This window comes from Acomys russatus, chromosome 16 (genome assembly GCF_903995435.1).
Source record: "Acomys russatus chromosome 16, mAcoRus1.1, whole genome shotgun sequence".
In the NCBI taxonomy this organism is placed as follows: domain Eukaryota; kingdom Metazoa; phylum Chordata; class Mammalia; order Rodentia; family Muridae; genus Acomys; species Acomys russatus.
This window is the reverse complement of record NC_067152.1, coordinates 32,093,138-32,117,395: the sequence shown is the minus strand read 5'-3', so window position 1 is coordinate 32,117,395 and position 24,258 is coordinate 32,093,138. Positions and strand designations below refer to the sequence as shown.

Here is a 24,258-nt window from a genome sequence, read left to right as displayed (position 1 = left end):
TGTTTTCTTAAGTGACTAAGGTGTGAGTGAACAGACAGGAGATACACGCTAACAAGCTGGGCCATCAGAATACTGTGCTGAACTGGGGTGCAGCCTAATACCCACCGATACCTTTGAACATGACCACAGGAACAAACTGGGAAGAACTGAATTCATCACAAGAAGAAATTCAATCTATACATGTTCAAGTTTTATTACAAAGTAAGATGGGCAGAAAATACGGTACTTCTTATACAGGAGGCTGAAACAGAAGGAAACCGTGAGGTTAGACTGAATGTACGAAGGGAGAAGTCACATCACAGAAGGAACACTCCACCCTCAGGTGCTTTTGAAGTCGCCTCCAGTGGAGAAACCGCAGCTCGTTCACGGCACAGTGTTAACATTTTATTACAAGCCCTGTGTACAATCAGCCCTGTGAAAATAGTATTTATAAAGGAGAATTGGTTACAGTACAGTTCTGCAAAGGGGCAGCTTCCTCTCCACCTGAACAAGGGATGTCACAAAAGCTTTAGAACAGAAGGAAAGTTTAAATATATAAGAAAGTAAATCCACACACAGGAGACTAAAGGGCACAGAAATGATCAGTTAGAGCTTAACATTTTGAAGAACAAGAAATCTCCATATTCTACATAGAGGTTTATACAATCATGCTATAATTCACACTCAGGGTGGGCAAGGGAAAGTCACTGACAACGGGATCATAAAATACACGGGACCAAAGCAAGTGACTAAAGCAATTCAAAGCTTCAGCTCAACAATTTTCATAACATTGTACATCACAACCAGCCCAAGGTGACAATATCTCCTTCAAATAGCAGACAGCACAGTTTGGCACCACTGAATTATCCCAAAGTTGGGTGCTTGTACACTATCCAGCTGTTGTAGAATGTCACCATCTTTCTTCTGGAGTCCAGGCTTCCCTTAGCTTACTGCTTCTGGCTGACACATGAGTTCAAGCCTCTTAGAGAACGTATCTGCATGTTTCCACTTAAAAAGTGGCATCCAGACAGCAGCCCAAGAAGACCTGCTCATTCTGTAATGCCAATTCTTGACAATGACAGTATGGGAGAAAGAGAGTGTGGATGACTCAAGGTGAACAAGCTCCGAGACACGAGACACTCTGCTGCTGCCTCACCAGAGCAGAGGGGACAACTTTGGGAAAGCCTGGCTTGGGGTTCATGGTGACTTTGCTCAGGTCAGCTCTCCTCTTAGAAATGCCAGTTGTGCCCACCTTCCTCATCCTGAGTGCAGGCTCTCAAGGAAACGCCATGTTTTGAGTTCTCCACTGCAACAGCACTCTCTATCCTAAGCCAGGTTATCAAAGGAGCAGCCATATTTATACAATGGAGAAAGAAGGGGGCAGTTTTGAACACCCAACCATGTTTTGTAAACCCCAGAGTCCTACATGTCCTTACAGCCTAGAAATCTAGGGCCCAGGAAGCATCAGGGAGAACATTCTACAGCAAAAACATAATAGAAAAAGAAAAAAAATGAAAGAGAAGGGGCTAGAGGGTGCAGTTCAATGGCAGAACGCTTGCCTAGCACGTGAGGGCCGGCATTTGATTCCCCATCACCACACACACACACACACACACACACACACACACACACACACACAGAACGATGAAAGGGGGAGGGAAGATAAAGGAAGAAGGGGATCTACACGAAGAACCACGGATGCCGGGGACGGTGGCACATGCCTGTGATCCCAGCACTTAGGGAGACTGAAATAAAAGGATCTTACGTTCAAGAACAGCCTGGTCTACAACCAAGAACCCATCTCAAACAAAATAGAATCATCATGTACTGTCACGGGATACCCAATACTTAGAATTTAACCACCGGACATCACCTATAGCAGCGTGGCTGCAGGAAGGGGCTTTCTCTACCCCTAGCCAGTGATACAGAAGCTTGACTAATGGTGCAAAAAGGCCAACTGAGGCTGAGGCACAGGCTCACTCCATAGCTATGAAACAGATAATCCGAATGTTTCTCCCCTCAGGCCCTCTATGTTCTCTAATACTTGCTCTGCCTATACCCTAAAATATCAAATTTCAGCCATTACAATATCAAAACACTGTAAGATTCTGTTTTTTTTTTCCTGTTTTTCCTGAATTGTAGCCAGTTATCTGAGACCTGATTCTAATTTTGATAGAAAATTACCACCCAGTAATCATGTGTTATTACTCTTCAAAGCCCTAACCTTGAAGGCCAGGAGAGATATCAAATGTCCTGTGGAAAAAAGCTCAAACCCACGGAAGCCTCAGGCCCAGTCACCAGTTCAGCTCTCGGCTAGTCTGACTGAGCATGCTCCCTCCGTACAGCACAGAAAGCATAGGCCAGAGCTCTGGCTTAGCCCGCCAAGGCCAACTCAAACAGCACTGCAGCCACTGGAGGACAGTAGTTCTAGAGTCCCACCCACTTCACTGTGGGTCTAAGAATTGGCAAATTTGAACACAGACTGGCTGTTGAAACTTTTAACAGACCTGTGCTTCTGGGAGGAGGGCAGACTAAGCGACTTTCTGCATCTCACAGCTACAGAAACTTGTCCTCAACTACAGGGGCCACCTGTACATGTTACAAGCTGGCACTCCAAACATCAGCACCTCTGCAACTGTGGGCGCATGTGTATTTGAAAACGGAGACCCGCAAGAGTCTCACCAGGTGGCAGGCAGAGAAGGAAACTGAAGAAGGATGACAGTATCCACAGAGCAAGGGGACAATCATCACAAGTGGCTCGTTTCCAAAGCACATAGCTCCCTCACACAAATCCGGTCTACTGACTGCTGCTAACTTTTTAAAACTTTGCTTTCAAGTTCCAGTTGACAAATCTCATCATTCAGCCCAAGTTTAAGTCCATCCAGAGCAGAGGTGACCCCAGCAGGCCCTGATGCCACTGACTTCCACTGTAGACATAGCCCAGGAAGACACTGAGGGCTCCTACAGCGGCAACCATCAGCAAGCCTGATACCCCTGAAGAACCTGTATCTAGTTAGCAAACACCACTAAAAGTGGAGGTAAGCACAAATTGTACTCTGTATCTACAAATGATACAGGGCAAACCACATGTTAGTGCAGGATGGCCAGCCAGAGACCAGAAACCAGAAGGACAAATCAGGAAGCCAGAGGGGAAACACCCTGACTGGAAATGCCTTTGCTGTGGGACAAGCCCCTACGTAGTGAAGCAATCTAAGGCTCTTGGCATACTACATCAGCCATAGGAAGCTAGCAAAGACTCAGCCAGAGAGTCCATGTGCACAGAGAATGAGCCAACAGTTACTTCTCCAGCAATGGCAGCCTGAGTGCACAAAGCTGTCAGCTTTCAGCTATCCTCCTCCTGTCAGAGGCTCTAACACACCTGCAGGCAGCTCAGCAGTACATGAGTCAGGCACACTCTCCCCAGACCATGCTCCAGATTCTGCCAGGGACTCATCAAAAGCCAGAACCATACCCAAGTCCCATCTGTGGAACTCATTCATGTAACGGAAACAGACCCCTGAGGCCTGTAAGTCAGCATGGCCAACTGCAGCCTACAAAGTCCAATACTACTCAGAACCTAAACTGAGGGGAGGGCAAGTACCACCGGTGTGGAGAATCCCAGACGGCTGACCCTGGGATCAGCACAGCTCATTAGCCTACCCTTTATGAGAGCTGCTTATCGATCTCAGTCTAAACATCTGGTTCAGGGTCAAGCAGAGACAGCACCTCTCAGGAAGTCTCTCATTCAGAGCATTTAATCCAAAGATGGGCCAATATCCCACCAGGCAGGGAAACGCAACAAACAGAAACAACTGAAGCTTAGCTTAGAGATCTTTCTTGCCTATCATTCAAGTTCTAAAATGGAAAAATAGATTCTGAAACCAGGTACTGGAAACACAATGTGAGTTCAGCTTTCGTGAAACAATCCTCCCTCAGCCTGGCCCCTACTCAACTGCTTATCTCAGCTCCACCAGGTACTCATTAGTGAAGCCAGAGAGAGGAACGTGAGGGTGGAAAAGAAGGCTTCCTCTCTGTCCTGGCCTGTGTGGGCCTTCAGGAGTCCCAGACTGAGAACGGTTGGTGAGTCAGCACACTTAGAGCACCAGCGCAGTTGTGAGCTCCCGGTCGGGGTATGCCACTGAGGCAGTGACTCAGGAAGGCAAACTGCTCTTGGGGTCTAGGGGCCCACTGCAGGCACTGAGGGAAGAGAGGAAGGAGCAAGAGGGAGAACTGTGAAACCAAGAAACCACAAGACTAAATTCTTTTCATAAAAAAATTAGCCTGATAGATAAAAATATACAAAGTTGAGGTTTGTTCAAGACACTGATAGCAGGAGGAAGGACGATGTGAAGCTGGCATTTGTTCCCACTTAAGTGCTAGCACGGACACGGATGGGGAAAAGACATCAACTACTGCCTTGGGCAGTAAACAGACAGACATCGGGGGCAGAGAGACACAGACAGAGCCAGTGCTTGTACTGTTCATGAACACAACAGCTGACAAACAAATACACAGAAATGTTTAATTGAAGAAGCAAAGAAGAGGAAAGGAGTGAAAATCTTAAAACCCAGCCCTGGGCTGCGGTGGCGCCACACAGCACGGTCCAGCATAGACAGCAAGGGGGAACTGGCCTGGACTCCTACAGCAGCTTCTAGACACCGTGGGTGTAAAGCAACAACAGACACACTGGCCACTGGAAACATGTTCTTCTTACGTGGGGAGGGAAAGGGCGGAGGCTGAAGCACACAAGCCCTGCCTGGCAGGTGGGGTGCCCAGCACTACACGCGGAGAATCTCGAGGCAGTTGTTGTAGCAGATGGCTATCCAGTCAGGCTGAGTGGAGGCCCACTGCACATTGTTGATCTCCCCTTCAGCTGTGTAGGCCAGAATAGGGTCCTCGATGGCACGTGGCATCTGCTGGATGTCCCAGATGAGAGCCTGATGGTCATCCGCTACGGAAAAAGCAAAATCACTGTAGATGAAGCAATGGGGTAACAATCCTGCATTTGGAGGGTCAGTCACAATTTGCAAAACATTTGCTTACTGAAACTTTGTGAGAGGGGTTTTAGTTTAGAAATGAGGAAACCAAGATCTAACAATGTCACCAGACTTGCTCCCTGATGCCAGGTAGCCAGTGAGTGGCAGAGTCAGGGCCCAAATCTAGATCCTCACCCTGCATCCCAGATGCCCTTAAGCTCCATTCACTGCACCAGGGTTAGAGAATTAGATCAGGACACTAAGAGTCAGGAATCAGGAGAGGACATGGGATATAATGATCCCAAAATAAGATGTCACGTTCAGCCACTAAAAATACTTAAGCAGATTAAGATGCTTCTCTGATGACTGTTTCCAATTTTATGTACATTTACACGTCAATGAGTTGTAGAGATGATTGACATAAAGTGATACACAGACATGCACTAAAAAACATCCATCTATGCCTGTGATCCCAGCAACAGGGACTGGGGACATAGCTAAGTGGTAGAGCAGCCACTGACCATGTTCAGAATGCTAGGTCCAATGGCCAGCACCACTAGAAAATTAACAACAAACCGAATCAAGTAAAGTAATCTGCTGGGTGTGGTGGCACATGGCTGCAACCCAGCACTCAAGAGGCAGAGGCAGGTGGACTGCTGCAAGTTGGAGCTTCAGCCAGGGTGGTGGTGATGCACGCCTTTAATCCCAGCACTTGGGAGGCAGAGGCAGATGGATCACTGTGAGTTTGAAGCCAGCCTGGTCCACAAAGCTAGTCCAGGACAGCCAAGGCTACACAGAGAAACCCTGTCTCAGAAAAAAAAAAAAAAAAAAAAAAAGCAAAAAAGCACTCTCTTTGGGGGAAATCATAAAATGAGAACTGTAAGTCAAACTTCTGACTAGGTAAGACTATGTGAAACACAAAGACCCAAGGCCCAAGGGAGGATTCCTGGTAGTGCCAAAGATCCTGCTACAGCCAAGATGGGTGCTTCTTCCTGTACCTGAGTCTCCTGTAAGTACCAGACTTTGAGCCAGGGCATGGTGGCGCACGCCTTTAATCCCAGCACCCGGGAGGCAGAGGCAGGCAGATTGCTGTGAGTTAGAGGCCAGCCTGGTTTACAAAGCAAGTCCAGGACAGCCAAGGCTACACAGAGAAACCCTGGCTCGAAAAACCAAAAAAACAAAAACAAAAACCACACACACACACAAAAACAACAACAACAAAAAAAGAACCCAGATTTCTGGGAACTATGTGTATATTCACCTATAGGAATATGTCTGACACACAGCATCATTAGCCAATGAAAGAGCCCTGAGACCCATTGAATGTACAAAACCATCTGGAATGTGGACTGCTTCAGTCCCACAGACCTCTCAAAACTGTCCTTGGAAACAGTTAAGGACCACGCTCCTAGAGGCCAAGAATGGGAACTGGACCGTCCTGGCACTTCCTCCCACCATAGTTACCTGCAGTGCAGATGTGGCAGGATGAATGTGGGGCCCAAGCAATGCCATTGACGCATGCTCGGTGGTTGTTTAGCCTGGCGACAGGTGTGCAGGGAACTCGGACATCCAGAATCACCACCTGCAGAAATGCAAGAAAAAGGCCCAACAATTAAAGAGTGCAGCAGGAAAACCAAACCAAAAAATACTATCACACACGATTGTAAGCATTATATTTTCACTTGTGGATTTGAAAATATTAAAGATAGGATTTCCTGATGGAGGAAAAAAAACAATAAACAAACACAGGCAGTGTATTCTGTGTGATGAAAACATGGGTCTTAAGACTAATAGAGAAGAGGGCTGTAGAGATGGCTCAGAGGTTAAGAGCACTGGCTGTTCTTCCAAAGGTCCTGAGTTCAATTTCCAGCAAACTCATAACCATCTATAATGAGATCTGGTACCCTCTTCTGGCCTGGAGAATACTGTATAAGTAATTAAAAAAAAAAGACCAATGGAGAAGGGAAAGCGGGAATAGGCGCCGTGAGTCTGGATGATCCACAGCACCTTTGGTAAGCTTTGGCAAGTGCTTATGAAAAGTCTATGCACCATAGCTAGGCAGAACGCACCTTACCAAAGCAGAATCCAGAAGCAGTAAAAAGTCTGAGGCATGAGCCTCACCCAAACAAACACTAACCACTGCATCCTCTTAAACAAAACTCCACCCCTCTTGTAAAAACTAGCAGACCACAGAGCTTCTGTCTGTCTATCTGCTTGCAACAGCTGGAGTCTGCCTACAACACCAAGCGGGAGGCTGAGTCCCAGTAACTGACTGACTTGGTTTAAATTGTAGTCATTTAGATACATACTACTTACCCTTTTTTCTTTCTTTCTTTCTTCTTTTTAAAAATTTATTTATTTTTATTTTATGTGCATTGTATGTCTACGGGTATCAGATTTTGGAGTTACAGACAGTTGTGAGCTGCCATGCAGGTACTGGGAACTGAACCGGGTCCTCTGCAAGAGCAGTCAATGCTCCCAACTGCTGAGCCATCTCTCCAGCCCTTTACCCTTTTTTCTTTTTCTTCTTTTTTTTTTTTTTTTACCCTTTTTTCTTTATTGTTAAATGCTTGTTTGAATTTTTTGAATTAGTTGTACAACTAATAAATTACCAGATGGATTTTATGTTATTTCTTCAGGACTAAAGTTTTTTTGATGACTTCAAATTTGGGACCTTCACATTTGAAGCCAGGAAACATAAGCATACATTTGGTTAGCTTAAAAGGCTCTTGCGGATACTCTGGGCCAATAACAGCAAGTCCTCCCAACGCCTGTCACTGTGACTTATACTCTTAAGTTTCTGTAGAGGATTGGCTTCCTTATTAAACAGCCCTTTTTCTCTGCAAACAGAGCCTGCTGACCAAATGACAGGAGCAAGCCTGAAGAACCTCAAGAGCCATGGTGATGCTGTGCTACTGCAGAGTCCCAGGCTACAGATCCACCACCACTCTTCCACATGTCTTAGAAAGCCATTGATTTATTTCTATTTTTGAGACAGGGTTTCTCTATGTAGCTCTTGGCTGTTCTGTACTCACCCTGGCCTCAAACTCACAGAGATCCTCCTGCCTCTGCATCCCAAGTTCTAGGATTGAAGGTGTGCACTATCATACCCAGAAAAGGTTTGTTTTTTGTTTGAGAGGGGTGTGTGTGTGTGTGACTCTGGGCCTTGAGCATGCTAGATAGATACTGTGCCACTAAACTACAACCCCACTATATCAGAAATTCTTTTTTTAAAATAATTTATTCAGATTACATCCTGATTGTTATCCCCTCATGTGTATCTTCCCGTTCCCTCCTCCCTCCCTCTTTCACCCTATTCCCCTCCCCTAGGCCTGTGACAGAAGGAGACCTCCTCCCCCATTATACCATCTCAGCCTATCAGATCTTATCCAGATAGCCTGCTTACCCTTCCTCTGAGTGCTTCCCCACCAAGGGGAAGTGGTCAAATAGGGGGCACCAGAGTTCATGTCAGCGGCAGTCCCCGCTCTCCACACAACCATGGAGAATGTGCTGTCCATTGCCTAGATCTGAATAGGGGGTCTCGGTTTACTGCATTGTCCTTGGCTGGTACAACAGTTTGAGCAGACCCCTCCCCGGGTCCAGATCCACCAGCCTTTATGGTCTTCTGGTAGGGTTCCAGGGCCTTCTGGGTCCTTCTATTTCCCCATTCTCCCATACCTCTCTCACCTGGAGTCCCATAACAGAGAAGGCAGCACAAATGCAGCGAATCTGTGGCTACTCTGGATACACAGTAAGTTCCAAGCTAGACTGGGCTACAGAGACTCTGTTTCACCAAAGAAGTGGGAGAAGGTTCTAGCAGTCCTCTTTGTTGATCGGGGCTCCTCAATCTAGACTCTACTGGCACTTAGGTAGATGACACTGTTGGGGGCCGTTCTGTGTATGACAGATGATTAGCAGCCTCCTGATCACTACCCACTCTGATTCCCTCGTAACTCTTGACAACAAACTTGTCTCCAGGCATTTGAAGGAGATCCTGGGCAACTCTTGTAAACACCCTAGGCAGACTGCAGTCAAAGAACAGGGCCCATGGGGCTCACCTCCATTCCATCCATGGCCATGGTGGCCAGGTAGTTAGGGTCCTGCTTGTTCCAGCAGAGGCGAAGCAGTGGGTGATGCTGTGGGTCTTCATAAATGATGGTGCTGTGTTCCAGATGGCGGAGGTCAAACATCCTCACAGAGCCATCAGCACCCACAGAGGCAAACATGTCCCTGCCGCCTCCGGCTCGGCTGAATGCAATGTCGTAGACCTGTTGGTAAGAAGCTTCAGATTCAGAGCTGTCATCTCCGGTTCATCTGACCGCAACACATGATGCAAAAGCAGGTAAGTCAGTAGCTTCTCAGAGAACAAAGACCATTCTAGCACAAACCCTGGCTGACTTCTTCCCATGCCCTGCTTTCTACTCTTCCCCTTAAAGCCCCGTGACAAACAAAAACCACACACCTCGCTGACCAGCAGAGCACACACCAGCCTGAACAAGGACACTGTGTTCCAAGGCATGTATTTTCTGGGTGTTAGTGGTTTCACTTGTATTCAATCAGCTGCAGATTCATAATGAACAGCACATGGGTCTAGTAAGCTGGTTCAGCTGGAGAACCTAGACCTGATATCCACATGTAAGGAAAAGGGAAAACCGGGCCGGGGCCGGGCATGGTGGCACATGATTTTAATCCCAGCACTGGGGAGGCCGAGGCAGGCGGATCAATGTGAGTTCAAGGCCAGCCTGGTCTACAAAGCGAGTCCAGGACAAGCAAGGATACACAGAGAGACCCTGTCTCGGAAAAAAAAAAAAAAAAAAAAGGAAAATAATTTTTGGGTTTGTGGGTTGATTTTTGGGGGTGGGGTAGGGGTTCGAGACAGGGCTCTCTGTGTAGCCTTGGACTCGCTTTGTAGACAGGCTGGCCTCGAACTCACAGCAATCCACCCTCCTCTGCCTCCTGAGTGCTGCGATTAAAGGCGTGCACCACCATGCCCAGCTTTGTTTTTGTTTTGTTTTTTTAAAGAGGGCATGTATCACTATACCTGCCCTTTTGAATCACTCAATCTTATACGTTAGTATTTCTTTATGGTTAGAGGAAAAGGGGTTAGCAGGCTGATCAATAATAGATGGGCATCTATTAGCAGTGTCTGTCCTTTAGTATCCAGAGTGTGCAGAGAACATACTGTTTTTTTAACTTTTAGATTTTTATTTTATCTGTATGTGTTCTGGCTGTTTGTATGTTTGCCGACTAAATAAGTCGCTGGTACCTGCAGAGGCCACCTTGACACTCCTCTGCAGAGGCCACCTCAACACTCCTCTGCAGAGGCCACCTCGACACTCTGTCGATGAACTTAAGGCATCTTCTTTCTTGTTTTAGTTTGAATTTGTTGTTGTTTTTGGTTTTTGGTTTTTCGAGACAGGGTTTCTCTGTATAGCCTTGGTTGTCCTGGACACTTTGCAGACCAGGCTGGCCTCAAACTCACAGTGATCCACCTGCCTCTGCCTCCAGAGTCCCACATGGTAAGAATAACTGCCGTGCCGGCCTGAAGACCTGTGCTCACTCCTCCTCACTCCTCAGAACCAAACACGTGCACCGTGATATACAGGGGTCTGCACATACACACTTTCCCTTCATAATAATAGTAATAAATAAAACATGTTTTTGAAAAGTGCATTCCATTTTAAGTGTTGTTTTCTGTTTTAACACATTATGATTTTCAACCTAGACTAGACATTTACCAAGATTATAATCTACATACATAACCTACAAAACAGTGAGAGAACAGTATGACCTCTTGCCTGCAGGGACAGAACCTATGAAAAACGAAGAGAAGGGAAAACACCATTACCTCTTTGTCGTGGGCAATTAGCTGGGTCTTCACATGGCCAGACACGAGATTCACTCGTCCCAGCACTTGCCCGGTCTCCAGTCCCCAGATGGTGCAGGTTGTGTCAATACTTGAGGTACCTGCAGACACAGAGCAAGTCAACGCTGATGAGATGAGGTTCCTTTCAGACTTCCCTCTTCCACAGCTTGGCCCAAGGGACAACGGGCCACAAGCACTTTCTGAGCACTGACTTTTGTTTTTGTGTCTTGGGAAGGACAGTTTCTTGAGACAGCATATCCTGAAGTAGTTTAGGGTGACCTTGAACTCAAGACCCTCTAACCTGCACTCCTAAGTGTTGGTGTTATAGGGCTGGATCATAGAATTTACCAGAAGAGATGAGCTATACCTACAGGGAAAGCTGAGGAATTAATAACTTCTTTCCATATTTAGCCCATTTCACCCCTGCCCTGTTTTAGGATAAGGTGTGTGCCTCAAACTCCTGGGTAAAAACAGGCACAGGCCAAATCTGAGAAAATGTATCTTTGTTTTTTTTTCAGACTGGAATTCAAAGCCCTCACCTAGAAGATAAGGATCCACCTCGTTCCAGTCAAAGGAGGTCAGGGGAGCACAGAAGTCTGAGTTCTTGTTATTGTTTAGCAAGCACTCCAGCCTGGTCTCTGTCTCACCAACCTGAAGAAACAGCAGTTTCAGACATTAGCCAGTCTACACGCACTACCCCCACTAAAAATCCTGTTTACTACATCTAAGACAAGACATCTAAGACAAGAGGAGAAATAAAACCCGAAGGAACTCCTCAACTGGGACTTCTTTCAAAACCTCCTTTCTCCTCAACTTTGCTCTCTAAGTTTTCACCCACCCATGCTTCTTTCCAGAGCTCTTAGCAGCTGCCTGCCCGATCCTAGACTCCCAAGCACAAGGGATGTCTCTGAGGCTGAGCTTAGCTGAAAGATCCACACACTTAATGCATTAGAATCAATACGCTGGGGTTTACTTACTCAAAAATATACTATTAACAGAGTAGAAGGTCCCAAGTGTTCTCTGCCTCACAGAAGGCTGGCCCCATCACACCAGGTTAACTGAGCCTCGGGTTTCCAAGGTTGCCTGAGGCCAGCAGCAAGGCTCTGTGTCATCTGGGCTAAGTTTCCTAGAAAACCTGCTGAGCTAGAACAGGGTCAGTTCTTTGTTTCCTGCGTGCTGCAATGATACTTTACTACCTGTCTGCTCTGCAGGATTCCACACTGCTGACAGCTGACCCCAAAGCCTGTGTGTCTTGCTGCCAGCACAGCACCTGCTTACCCTCCACACACGCAGATAGTCACCACTGGTCGCCAGAAGGTCTGGGTAGACGCCTTTTGTGTCAGGAATCCACATGAGCTTTGTGGTGGGGTATGGGTGGTCAAAGGTGTTTCGGCAAATGAACTCCGAGCTCTCCTCGTCTAAGCCAACGAGCTGAACCTGCAGCACACCAAGACTGAGCCACATGAGAATCTGTCTTCTTGAGCACCATCAAATACATCATTTCCTGGTCAGTCTTAACACTGAGGCACACAGTCGAGTTATTATAGTGCAGGAACCCTGGACTGATGATCCCAGCACTAGATGAAAACTCACGAATCACAGGTTCAGCACAATCAACACTACAAAGGTAGAAAAGTCTGAGAAGAGCTGAACATAGGTTTTCTGACGCTACGTCCTGAATGAACCTCCTTCACCCTCTCCCCCAATTCCCCTCTGAGATAATGTGCTTGCCCCGTCTCTCCTCCCAAGTACTGGGATTATAGGAATGTACAACCATAGCATATTTAATCAAGTTGTAGGAAACTTAGCCCAGATGACACAGAGGCCAGCCAAGGCTACACAGAGAAACACTGTCTTGAAAAACAAAACAAAACAAAAAAAACCAAAACATTAAAATCAATAAAAGGTCACAGAGATCTGCCTGCCTCTGCCTCCCGAGTGCTGGGATTAAAGGCATGTACCATGCACTGGACAGTTAATCCCATAGTGCATCGTGAGACACTAACATTACTGTTCTATATGTTTTCACTTAGTATGTGTCTTAACGAAAGGGCTTGTGTTTTTCTTTATATACAGTTAAGTATTGTTTCCAAATTCAGCTGTTTTGTGCCTATTCCTAAAATTCCCTGTGTTTGAATACTGTTGTTATTTTTTCTAGTACACCAAATCTCAAAAGCAGGACTTCTGTATTAGAAAGATATGTGTGGTAATGACGTTTGAGCCCAAAGACACACAAGGGTTCTGCTACTGTGCTATATCCCTAGCCTTAAAAAAATAAAGTTCTGGGGCTGCAGAGATGGCTCAGCGCTAAAGAGCACTGTCTGTTCATGTTCATCCAAAGGGCCTGAGTTCAATTCCCAGCAACCACATGGTGGCTCACAACCATCTGTAACGAGATGGGTACCCTCTTCTGGTATGCAGGCTCACATGCAGGCAGAATACTGTATAAATAATAAATAAATCTTTTTTAAAAAAATAAATAAAGTTCCATTTTATCCCAGCATAGTGTAAATCTAGACGACTGGGGAGACGGAGGCTCCAAATAGAGATCCCATTGGGAGAATATGTAACCTGCCTAGGACTCCATTTTGTAAGCACTTATGCCTTTAGCCTGCCCCTTCTCTCCGTCCATCAGCTGTTTGCAACTGTGGCTCTGTATTACAATCTCCTGAGAACTTTAAAAACACCCAATGCTTAGGCAACATCCAAAGCAGTAAAATGAGAATATGTGGTAATGAAACACCCAAGCATCATATCTGGTAGAGCACCCAGTGGTCCAAGGACAGCCAGGGTGGAGAGCAGTGTGCCAGCTGTGCCACACCAGGCTGGATGGTTGAGGTTTCAGACTGTAATCCTACTTAGTCTCAGTTCTTTGTCTGAAGTGAAAATGGGAAAGGCCAGACCCACACTGCATGGAGATGCAGGAAAAGCTGGAACACAGAGTGAGAAGGCTGAAGATGGTGTAAGACATGAGACTTGCCTTGTGAGTGGCAGGGTGTGCCAACAGCTTTTCACCACCTGATTTGTCGCCAAGAGGCCTAAGTCTCATCTCTTTCAGATCTCCAACTTGCCTGAATGAATCCTTCTGTTACCCTAAACCATTTTCCCCCTTAATCTAATTGTATGGCTCTTTTGTCTGCTTGTATGTATGTGTACCACTTACAAGCCTGGTGTCAAAGAAGAGCAAAAGAGGATGTCAGAGGCCCTGGCACTGGAGTGACAGATAACTGTCAACTGCCATGTGGGTGCTGGGGGTCTTCAAGAGCAGCCAGTGCTTTTGGGCACTGAGCCATCCCTTATGCTCCTACCCTGGTTCTGTAGGTTCCTGTTTCTAAAAGTAGTGACAGTCTCTGTGAGGACAAAGTTGAACAAAACTACCTTTCACATGTTTCAGAATAAACATTTATGGGCAGGAGATATGGCTCGGTCAGTGAACTGCTTGTCTCACCAGTGTGAGAACCTGAGTCTAATCCCCCAGAAGCCACTTTAAGAAGCCTGTGTGGGCACACCTGCAATCTCAGCTCTGAGAAGGTGGAAACATGAAGATCCCTAGGGCTTGCTGGTCAGCAAGTCTAGCTGAGTCCAAGCTCCAGCTTCAAGATCCTATCCCCAAAAATAAGATAAGGAGCTGGGCAGTGGTGACACACGCCTCTAATCCCAGCACTCAGGAGGCAGAGGCAGGTGGACCTCTATGAGTTTGAGGCCAGCCTGGTGTTCAGAGTGAGTTCCACAACAGCCAAGCTACACAGAAAACCCATTTCAAACAAAATAAAAACAAACAAAACAAAACAAAAAATAAGCCAAAGAACAACTGAGAAAGACACATTAACCTTTGGTCTCCAATGCATGGAAACACACACACACACACACACACACACACACACACACACACACACTTTTAAAAAATTTAAAGCATATTAGAGTTTAAGAGAACTGATAATCAAACCACTGTAAGAACTTCTAGTGCCATACTTTAAAGAAATCACAAAGCTTTTCTGATGCATCTAAGGTGTGTTCAATCCTGCCCTCTATGGCCTGTCATGATAAAGAATGAGGAGGGGATGCTCCAGAGCAAACACTGCATTAGAGAGAATGCCATACTAACCAGGTGCTTAAAAAGAACACCAACTGTAACCTGAACCTCACCTTCCCTAATAGATTGGGGGTTTTTGTTTGTTTTTCTTGGTTTTTTGAGACAGGGTTTCTCTGTGTAGCTTTGGCTATCCTGACCTCACTTTGTAGACCTGGCTGGCCTCGAACTCACAGCAATCCACCTGCCTCTGCCTCCCGAGTACTGGGATTAAAGGCGTGCGTCACCACGCCCGGCTCCCTAATAGATTGTTTCTTCTTCAACACTTGAAGATTCTGTAGGTGATTAATTCAAGAAACTACTTTCACTTTCCAAAGAATGTCTTCACAGTAAGCCCTCGGCCAACTGACTGACTTGCTCAAAGCTTTCCTTCAGATAATCGGACCTTCACATTTTATGATAAAAAGAGAATGTTACGTGTTCTGTGAATACTCAAGTACAGAGGAAGATGGCAGAGCTCACATTAACGCCACTCCTCTTTGTACTTACTAATCTTGGCAATTCTTACTAAGATCTACAATGACTGGTTGGTGGGTATCTTTCCAAGTTATTTCTCCATTTATTTACGTGTGTGTGTGTGTGTGTGTGTGTGTGTGTGTGTGTGTGTGTGTTGGAGATGTGCATGGTGGGTTTTTTATAACAAAAATAAACAAACAGAAAACTGAAAACATTTAATCCCAGCACTTGGGAGGCAGAGGCAGGCAGATCTCCGTGAGTTTGAGGCCAGCCTGGTCTATAGAGCTAGGTCTAGGTCAGCCAGAGCTGTTACACAAAGATCTTAGCACAGCAGGTAAAGGTAGGCGGATCTCTGTGAGTTGGAGGCCAGCCTGCTCTACAAAGTAAGTCCAGGACAGCCAAGGCTACCCAGAGAAACCTTGTTTCAAAAAACAACAAACAAACAAACAAACAAAGATGACTTCTCAAGTCAATACAAATGGTTCCATCTTGTTCTTCTACAGCAGACTATGGTAAGCACACCTCAAATATTTAACTGTTCATTTATTTTGGTTATATAGTACATTGTTTTACTGCTATAAAGAGCACTACAATCAATAATCTTATTTAATTATCTTTGTTTTATGTGCAAATGCTTTCATTGGATAGATTCCTAGAAGTGTAATTGCTCTTTCACATTTTAAATTATTTTTTGTGTATGTGTATGTAGATGTTCATGTACGTGTGTATGTGTGTGTGTGTGGTGTGTGCATGTATAGGTCAGATGTCTTCCTCAGTCGCTCTCCATCTTATTTTTGAGACAGGGTCTGTCATTAAACTTGGAGCTCACCAATTTGCCTCAACTGTCTGGTCAGCAATCACAAGGATTCTTCTGTTTCTGCTGGGCTTTGGGGCTTTTTATTCAGATGCCTGGGATTTGAACTCATCTTTTTGTTGGTGCAGTAAGCACCTTGCCTGCTGAGCTATCCTCCCAGCCTCACTTCAAAAGGGCTGCTTCTGGCTGGTGCAGCAGGACATGCCTATGATCCAGCACGAGGGATGGGGTGAGGATGTGGCTTCAGCAGGGGAAGAAGAGTGTAAGGCAAGCCTGGAGGGCAGACAGCTGAGACCTCATGAGGAGAAGGGGGTGCGGGGAATGTTGGTCATCCCAGCTTTGAGAGGTGGAGGCAGGAGAATCAGAAATTCAAGGCCAGCCTATGCTTCATGATGCCTTGCACATAAAAGTGAAAACTTTAATGACTATTAAGAGAAAAACATAGGCAAAATACTTCAAGATACAGGCATAAATAAGTAAAAACTGTCTGAAGGGCTCCAATAGCATAGAAAACAATGCTAAGAATTGAGAAACAAGGCTGCATGAAATGACAAAGCTCCTGCTGGCAAAGGAGGCCGGCAGCAGCAGGAAGGGCAGGCGGCCCGCAGAAGGGAAAGCTCTTTCACTAATGTAGGGACAGGTTCCTATCTAGATGCGACAAACAACTGTGAACGTTAAAAACCCAAACAAACCCCTACATCAGCGCTCATGTACAAAAAATAGAAAGAAAAGAAAAAGAAGAAAAAAATGGAACGAAACCCCCTAAGTCATATCAACAAATGGGAAAATTAATCCAAGTGGCAGTTTTCAAAGAAAAAAAAAATAACAAAAGGCCTATAGATACTTGAGTATACAGATGAAAACTGCTTACAGATTCCATGTCACCTCAGTCACAATAGTTATTATCAAAAAAATAAACACCAACTACTGGTCCAGGTGTGGGGAAAGGAGCCATTACACACTGCTGCTGGGAATGTAAACTGGTGTGAAAATCAGTATACGGTTCTTCAAAAAGCCAAAACACAGACTGGGTGTGGTGGCTCATACCCATAATTCCAGCACTGGGGAAACGGGCAGGAGAATCACTGCCAGTTCAAGGCTGTCCTGGACTAAACAGTGAGAACCAGGGAGGAATAAAGCCCCCCAAACATAACTATGACATGGCAGGATCCACTCCTGGATATGTAGCAGGCTTCTTAGTCAGCACATCACAGAGGTACGAGCACATCCAAAGCTATTGCTGTAGTGTTCACAACAGCAAAGATAGGCACTCAACGCTCAGGCCATCAACAGGTGAGCAAATAAAGACAATGTAGTGCGAACACAATGGAAATTTATCTAGCTGTAAGAAAACATCTGCAGGAAAATGAGTGCAACTGGGAATCACCATTGTGTTAGGAGAAAATTACCAGACTCAGACAAATGTTTTCTCTCACATACGGTTCCTACGTTTAAGTTTATAGAGATGTACATATATACACACACCTGCACATATATGATACAAAAGTAGGAGAGAGGAAGTGAGGCAAGAGATGGAAGTGGAGTATATGTGATATGGAAACAGAAGTGGGAGGGTTATGTGGGGAGAAGAGGGGACCAGTAAAAAAGAAAACTGGGAGTCAGGGAAGGGAAGGAGGAGAAAATAATAAGAACGAAATATGACGTGTATGAAAGCGTCACAAGACTCCATTCTTTATCATGATAACAATTATTTAAAAAGAGGAAAATTTACAAGTTGCTTCCATATATATTTTTATTAGCAGTAAATAAGTGCTCCATGCTGGGCGTGGTGGCACATGCCTTTAATCTCAGCACTCGGAGGCAGAGGCAGGAGGATCACTGAGTTCAAGTGTAGGACAGCCAGCGCTACACAGAGAAACCCTGTCTTGAAAACCAACCCCCCCAAAAAAAGAACTTTTTGCTAATCTGACAGGAGACGATGCCATTTTTATTTTTACACCATTTTATTACTATGGTTGAACATTTAACTCACCATGTCAACTTTTTCCCTCAAAAAAATTTGTTTAAGGTTTTTTGAGACAGGGCTTTGCTGTATAACAGCCCTGGCTTCCTGGAACTTGCTCTATAGACCAGGCTGGCCTTGAACTCACAGAGGTCCACCTCCCGCTGCCTCTTGAGTGCTGGGATCAGAGGTGTGCACCACCATACCCAGAACTACATATCAGAGGTCTCATTTCTTTTGTGGGAGCTCTTCTCCAGTGAAGCCTACACACAGACCTCCTTTTCCACATCTGTTCTATTCCTTTTCAACGTAACTGCCCCCCCACCCCCCACCCTGTCTCCTGGCACAAGGGGATGAATCCAGAGCATCACACATAGTAGTCAAGAATTCTACCCACTCAGCTATGTCCTCAGGTTTGTTATTACTTTTTTAAAAAACATTTATTTATTATTTATACAGTATTCTGCCTGCAGGCCAGAAGAGGACACCAGATCTCATTAGAGATGGCTGTGAACCACCATGCGGTTGCTGGGAATTGAACTCAGGACCTTTGGAAAAGCAGACAGTGCTCTTAACCTCTGAGTCATCTCTCCAGCCTTTGCTTTTACTTTTTTTGAAGACAGAGGCTCACTAAGTTGACCAGGCTAGCCTTAAATTCACTCTGTAGCCCAGGCTAGCCTTGACCTTATGCTCCCAAACAGTTGTCAGCCTGTGCTCCTTCTTCTGGTCCCAAAAGACCAATTTGCTTCCTTTGTCCAACAAACTACTATTTTGGAGAACTGCAGCTCTTCTGAGTTTGGCATCTGTAGCTATGGATACCCTCCTTATTGTCTTCCTAGATCCAGCATCCTTACATACTGTGGGAATGCTGGGAAAAATTAGACCTGACAAGAGTCATCTCGGTGACAGTCCTTTCCTCCAGTCTCCAATGCCCTGCTGTGCCTCTTCCGTCTCCTACCTTCAGTGTCTTCTACAGTCACTCTCCACTTCACAACAATTCCTCCAACATGTGAAACAAAGCCCTAGAGAGGCAAGCTCATTTTTACTCACTGAAAAAACAAAAGTTGGCACTTTTTAAAAAATTTTAAAAATCACAGCTGGCCTTGAAGTTGGGAACCTACTGGAATTACAGGCACATGTCACCACTCTTCGTCTATTTTCTCTCATTTTTTATTTTTTTAAAGGTTGTTTTTTAAATTTGTGTTTATGTATGGGTAGGTGTGTATCTGCCATGTGGTAATCTTTCACATTTTTATTAGATTTATGTGTATGAGTGTTTGCCTGCATGTGTGCATGTGTACTTCATGCATGCCTGTTGGTTCCCTGGAACTGCTGGGAATTACCGCAGGTTCTCTTTAAGAACAAGGGCTCTAACCCACAGAGCCACCTCTCCAGCCCCGACATGATCATCTTAACCCTGCCTTTTCCTAGTCTGTGTGGCTCTGGGTGAGTTGTCTTCTGTGCCTCAATTTCTTTCTGTGTGAAATGACATAAGGGGTCAGCTGGTTTAGTTAGGAAACTTTTGTTCTTATACACACTGACTGGTTTTGGTTTTGTTTGTTTGTTTTGAGACAGGGTTTCTCTGTGTAGCCCTAGCTGTCCTGGACTCACTCTGTAGATCAGGCTGGCCTCGAACTCACAGCATCTGCCTGTCTCTGCCTCCTAGTGCTGGGATTAAGGGATGTGTGCCACCACACTGTTATCTGAGCAATTATGGGAACATGATTAACGACTCCAAGTGTTAGTTGGTTTGCATACCATGGGTGTTTATTCCACACTTACACATGTCCACTGTTGTGTTCCACACCAGCACTGTGTATCCTGGAGTGGAATAAATTTTCTTTCCTCAAGGAGCTTGTGGTAACAGACAAGGAAGAAGATATGACACTTTTCCTTTTCTTTTAGAAAACCCATGATGTAGTGGGACATGGTAACATATCAGTAATCCCTACACTTGGGAGGTCACGGTAGGTGGGGAAGGAGTTCAAAGCTTGCCTGGGCTACATGAGTCTATGTCTCAAAACACAATAGCCTCTTAAGATATGAATAATATATAATATACATTATTCACAGAAAAGATGAAAGTAAAGACGCCTACTTCTGAGGAGTATTTTATTTTTTGTTTGCGACAAGGTTTTACTTTGTAACTCAGATTGGTTGGAAGCTCATTATATAGCCCAGGCTAGCCTCAAACTTAAAACAATCCATCTGCCTCACCTTCCTAGTGCTGGAATTATAGGGGAGAGCCACCAGGCCCAGCTTGAGGGTTATTTTATATTACACATTTGCTCCCTAGGAAGCACTGGACATGCTCACAGTTTTTAAAGAAGGCGCTGGAGAGATGGCTCAACAGACAAGAGCACTTAGTGCTCTCAGAGGACCTGAGTTTGGTTTCCAGCACTCAGACTGGGCGGCTTACAACGCAGCCTGTAACTCCAGCTCCGGGGAGGCCCTCTTCTCGCCTCTGCAGACATTCAATTTCTATTTTAGGTTAAAAAAAAAACAAAAACAAAAACCTGGAAGAACTTAAAAGGGAAAAAATTAATTTGTGTTAAAAAAAAAAACACTACAGTCCTTTGAAAGACATTTTATTTTTATTTCTTACATTAAGTCCTTAAATAATATTTCTAGCAATCTTAACCTTATTAACACTACCCACACCAGGACCCTGAAACTCAGTTTTACTGCCACTGTGGGAGAAGGAGGCAGGGAAAAGAAATAAGCCTCTTGTTAGGAAAAGGCAGATAAGTACACACTCCCTGGGATTGGAAACTGTATGATGTCTACGCAATGGAACGCCATCCTTTTCAGTCACTTCTCAAAGAGGATGCCAAAAAAAAAAAAAAAAATGGGGATCCTTACCCAGAGAAACACACATGCTCCTGAAATACTATTAAAAACAAACAAACAAACTTAAAATGTTCAAATGTTTTCTCGCCTGAACCTTCACATGTAAGACAGAACCCTCTTCCTATATCACTGTGGATCAGAAATAATAAAAGTTGGTCTCTGCAATGCCTTATAGCTAAACCCTAGACTATCTACTTCTACCACTCCTCCTACCATCCTGTCACTTGTCTGCAGTCTGATGTTCAGAGGAGGAAGCCGGAGTACTGGCTTTAAACACCACTGACCCATCTTTCAGTGGTTCTGGTCACTTTCAAAATACACACACACACACACACACACACACACACACACACACACACACACACACACTTCCCCCCACCCCAATTGCAACGAAAGAATGAAGTTTAGAGACTGGGTTTGAGTTTCAAAACTATATTCTGCAGTACTACTTTAAAGCCTCTCCTTCTATCAGCGTTTTGATGAAGCGATGGGTGCCCTGCAATGCTGCAAATCGACATGTAAGGAACCACGAAAAGACTAAGACAAACGTCATCTTTCTCTACTCAGAAATAATGGCGGGATAATGGCCCCAAGGTTTCCAAGGAAAAGACTGGGGGAGGGTGCGTATCGGGAAGGGAGAACCAGTGACCAATGACAACCTAGCATCAGGGCTCTGTATCCATGAGAAACACCTGAGATGGGGAAGATCTTGCAATAAATAGCCCTAACAGAAATCTCGCGTGGCCGGGAATGCACGACCACCAATCCAAGCGCCCGCATCTTCCTCCACTGCCTCTCTCCCGCCCCCCACCTAGCAACAGAACAGAAGCACTGCGGCAGAAGTGGGGGGAAATGAGAGGGGCAGGGGACGCGCGGCTTTGGGGGATGCAAACTCCAATCTGAAACCTAGTTTATGACCACCAAAAACCTTAACTGCCTCAGGCATGTCACAACCCCGTGCCTCTGTTTCCCCACACCCCCGCCCCCGGCTGTCAAGATTAAAATAAGGAAACGAGTGTGACACACTCAAAAACGGAGCCAACAGAGGAACCACCCCCTTTTCTGGCCAAGTTCGCAGGAAGAGTTGTGGGGTCTGGGGCTGCCGCCCACCTCCAGCGTCCCCTCCCCTCCCCCGCCAGCTAGAAGCCGAACCCCTGGCACGACGACCCACCTTGTTGTTGTACTCTTCCACGAAGCTGCCCAGCGCCAGGCGAAAGCGCTTGTCCGGCCGTACGCTCCAGTTCATGGCGTACACAGTCCAGGGCGCTTCATATTTGTAGATCTCCTTCCGTTTGCCGTGCAGGGACATAGTGGCGGCTGGGCCGCAGAGCCGGCCGGAGAGGCAGCGGACCGGGGCACGAGACAGGCTGGGGAGCCCGGCTTGGGTCGGCAGGTCCGAGGGGAGGCGGGGCCCGGGGCGGTCAGGAGCGGCCTAGCCCTCCAAGCAGCACCTCAGCTACACACTCACCGGGGCCGACCACCAGTTTCAAACCAGCTCCGGCAGCTACTACCACCTTCCGTTTGGGATGCCGGCCCGCCCTCTCGGAACGGAAGCCACGCGACCCCGCGGCGGCGGCGACGAGCGTTGGCTGCCGGGTACGTCCTTTCCAAGCTGTTCCTTTATCTCATTGGTCAACACGGCCGTAGCGCCCAAGCCCTCCTCACTATTGGCGGAAATGTTTGTCATTCTGTTTATTCGCCCCGCCCAACTCCTGGAGGCGGGCTGTTTTGAAGCCCCAAAGATGATTGGCTAGCCAAGATGTCAGTCAGGCGGATAACGGCGCAGTGCGGGTGAATGGGGGCGTGGGTGGCCCGGGGCAAGTGTACCCCTTCTGTGAACCTCCAAGTTCTAGGCCAAGGGTGAAGCCCGCTACTTCTTCACTGCTGCCGCTGCTCTGATCGCCTCTATCCGCTGCGAATAACCTGTCAAATCTGCTTTCATGAAGGACCTCCTGCGTTTATTTTACCGCCCTAAATCCGGCGGTCCTGCAGTCTTTTCTAAACTGGAACCCTCTCCAGCTCCAATGCCCCCTTTTAACTGTTCTCTAAGGGGCCTGATAGAGACGTCCAGGGCCAGGAGAGCTTGATTGCTGCTTTCTTGCCCTGTCCTGTAGATACTAGAAAGACTCCCGAATTCTAGGATTAGCTTGCAATGGGCTTGGCTCTTAATCACTTAGCTTCTTCGCTCCAGGTGTGTTCAGAAGCCAACTGCTAATCTAACTTTAAATGTCTTATGTGCCATGAGTTTGAAATGCAGAAAAGCCTGGGTCTAGGTACATCATTGTCAGCTTAAATGCTTTCAAAGATATTGAAAGAGGTTGTACTGAATTGTTAGGCAGTATTATAAAACTCGATTTAAAAATAAATTAATTTTATGTGTATAAGTAAGTGTACTACATGTGTATACGTGCCCACGGAGGTCAGAAGGGGCATCAGATTCCCTGGAAGCAGAGTTACAAGATGATTGTGAGACATGATTGAGTGCCAGGAATCCAACCCAAATCCTCTGCAAGAGCGACCAGTGCCCTTAAGGGCTGTACCATATCTCCAGACCTTAAAATACAATTTGTTTTGTTTTGTCTTTTTGTTTTTCTAGACAGGATTTCTCTGTATAGCCTTGACTATCCTGGATTTGCTTTGTAGACCAAGCTGGCCTCCAACTCATGGAGATCTGCCTGCCTCTGCCTCCTCAAGTGCAGGGCATGTGCCACTGTCCCTGGCTATAAAATGCAGGGTTTTTGTTTTTGTTTGGTTTGGTTTTGGTTTTGGTTTTTCGAGACAGGGTTTCTCTGTGTTAGCCTTGGCTGTCCTGGACACGCTTTGTTAGCCTTGGCTGTCCTGGACACGCTTTGTAGACCAGGCTAGCCTCAAACTCACAGGGACCCGCCTGCCTCTGCTTCCCAAGTGCTGAGATTAAAGGCATGGGCCACGACGCCCAGTTAAAAAACAATGAATGTGATTTTTAACAGAAACAAACACTGGAAGCCTTGAGGGACAATGGTATACATTCACCAATCATCTTTTAGTCATGTTCACCTGTGTGAACAAGCCTACTGTGCACTTTTTAAATAGAAAGAGGTATCTTTGCCAGTGAAGTGTGTGTGTGTGGTTTTTTGTTCGTTTGTTTGTTTGAGACACTAGATAGTCAGATCTTGGTTTTTAAAATCTTTGCTCATAAATTCAAGCTATTTTCATTGAAGATTATTACTGAGAGATACTTGCTAATTTCTGCAATTGTACAGGTGGCTTTTCTGGGTGGTTGGA

At 45.9% G+C, this 24,258-nt stretch overlaps 1 protein-coding gene across 1 annotated transcript; it reads right to left on the bottom strand.

The window, feature by feature from the left end:
- Positions 1 to 4,747: 4,747 nt before the first annotated feature.
- Positions 4,748 to 22,533, bottom strand: Dcaf7 (DDB1 and CUL4 associated factor 7). Its single transcript, XM_051158886.1, has 7 exons — positions 22,166 to 22,533; positions 12,100 to 12,258; positions 11,361 to 11,472; positions 10,804 to 10,922; positions 9,014 to 9,223; positions 6,420 to 6,537; positions 4,748 to 4,930 (listed from the first exon to the last, which is right to left on the bottom strand). Exons 1-7 carry the CDS (start codon positions 22,301 to 22,303, stop codon positions 4,758 to 4,760), a joined length of 1,029 nt encoding a protein of 342 aa, XP_051014843.1. The 5' UTR covers positions 22,304 to 22,533; the 3' UTR covers positions 4,748 to 4,757.
- Positions 22,534 to 24,258: the final 1,725 nt, after the last annotated feature.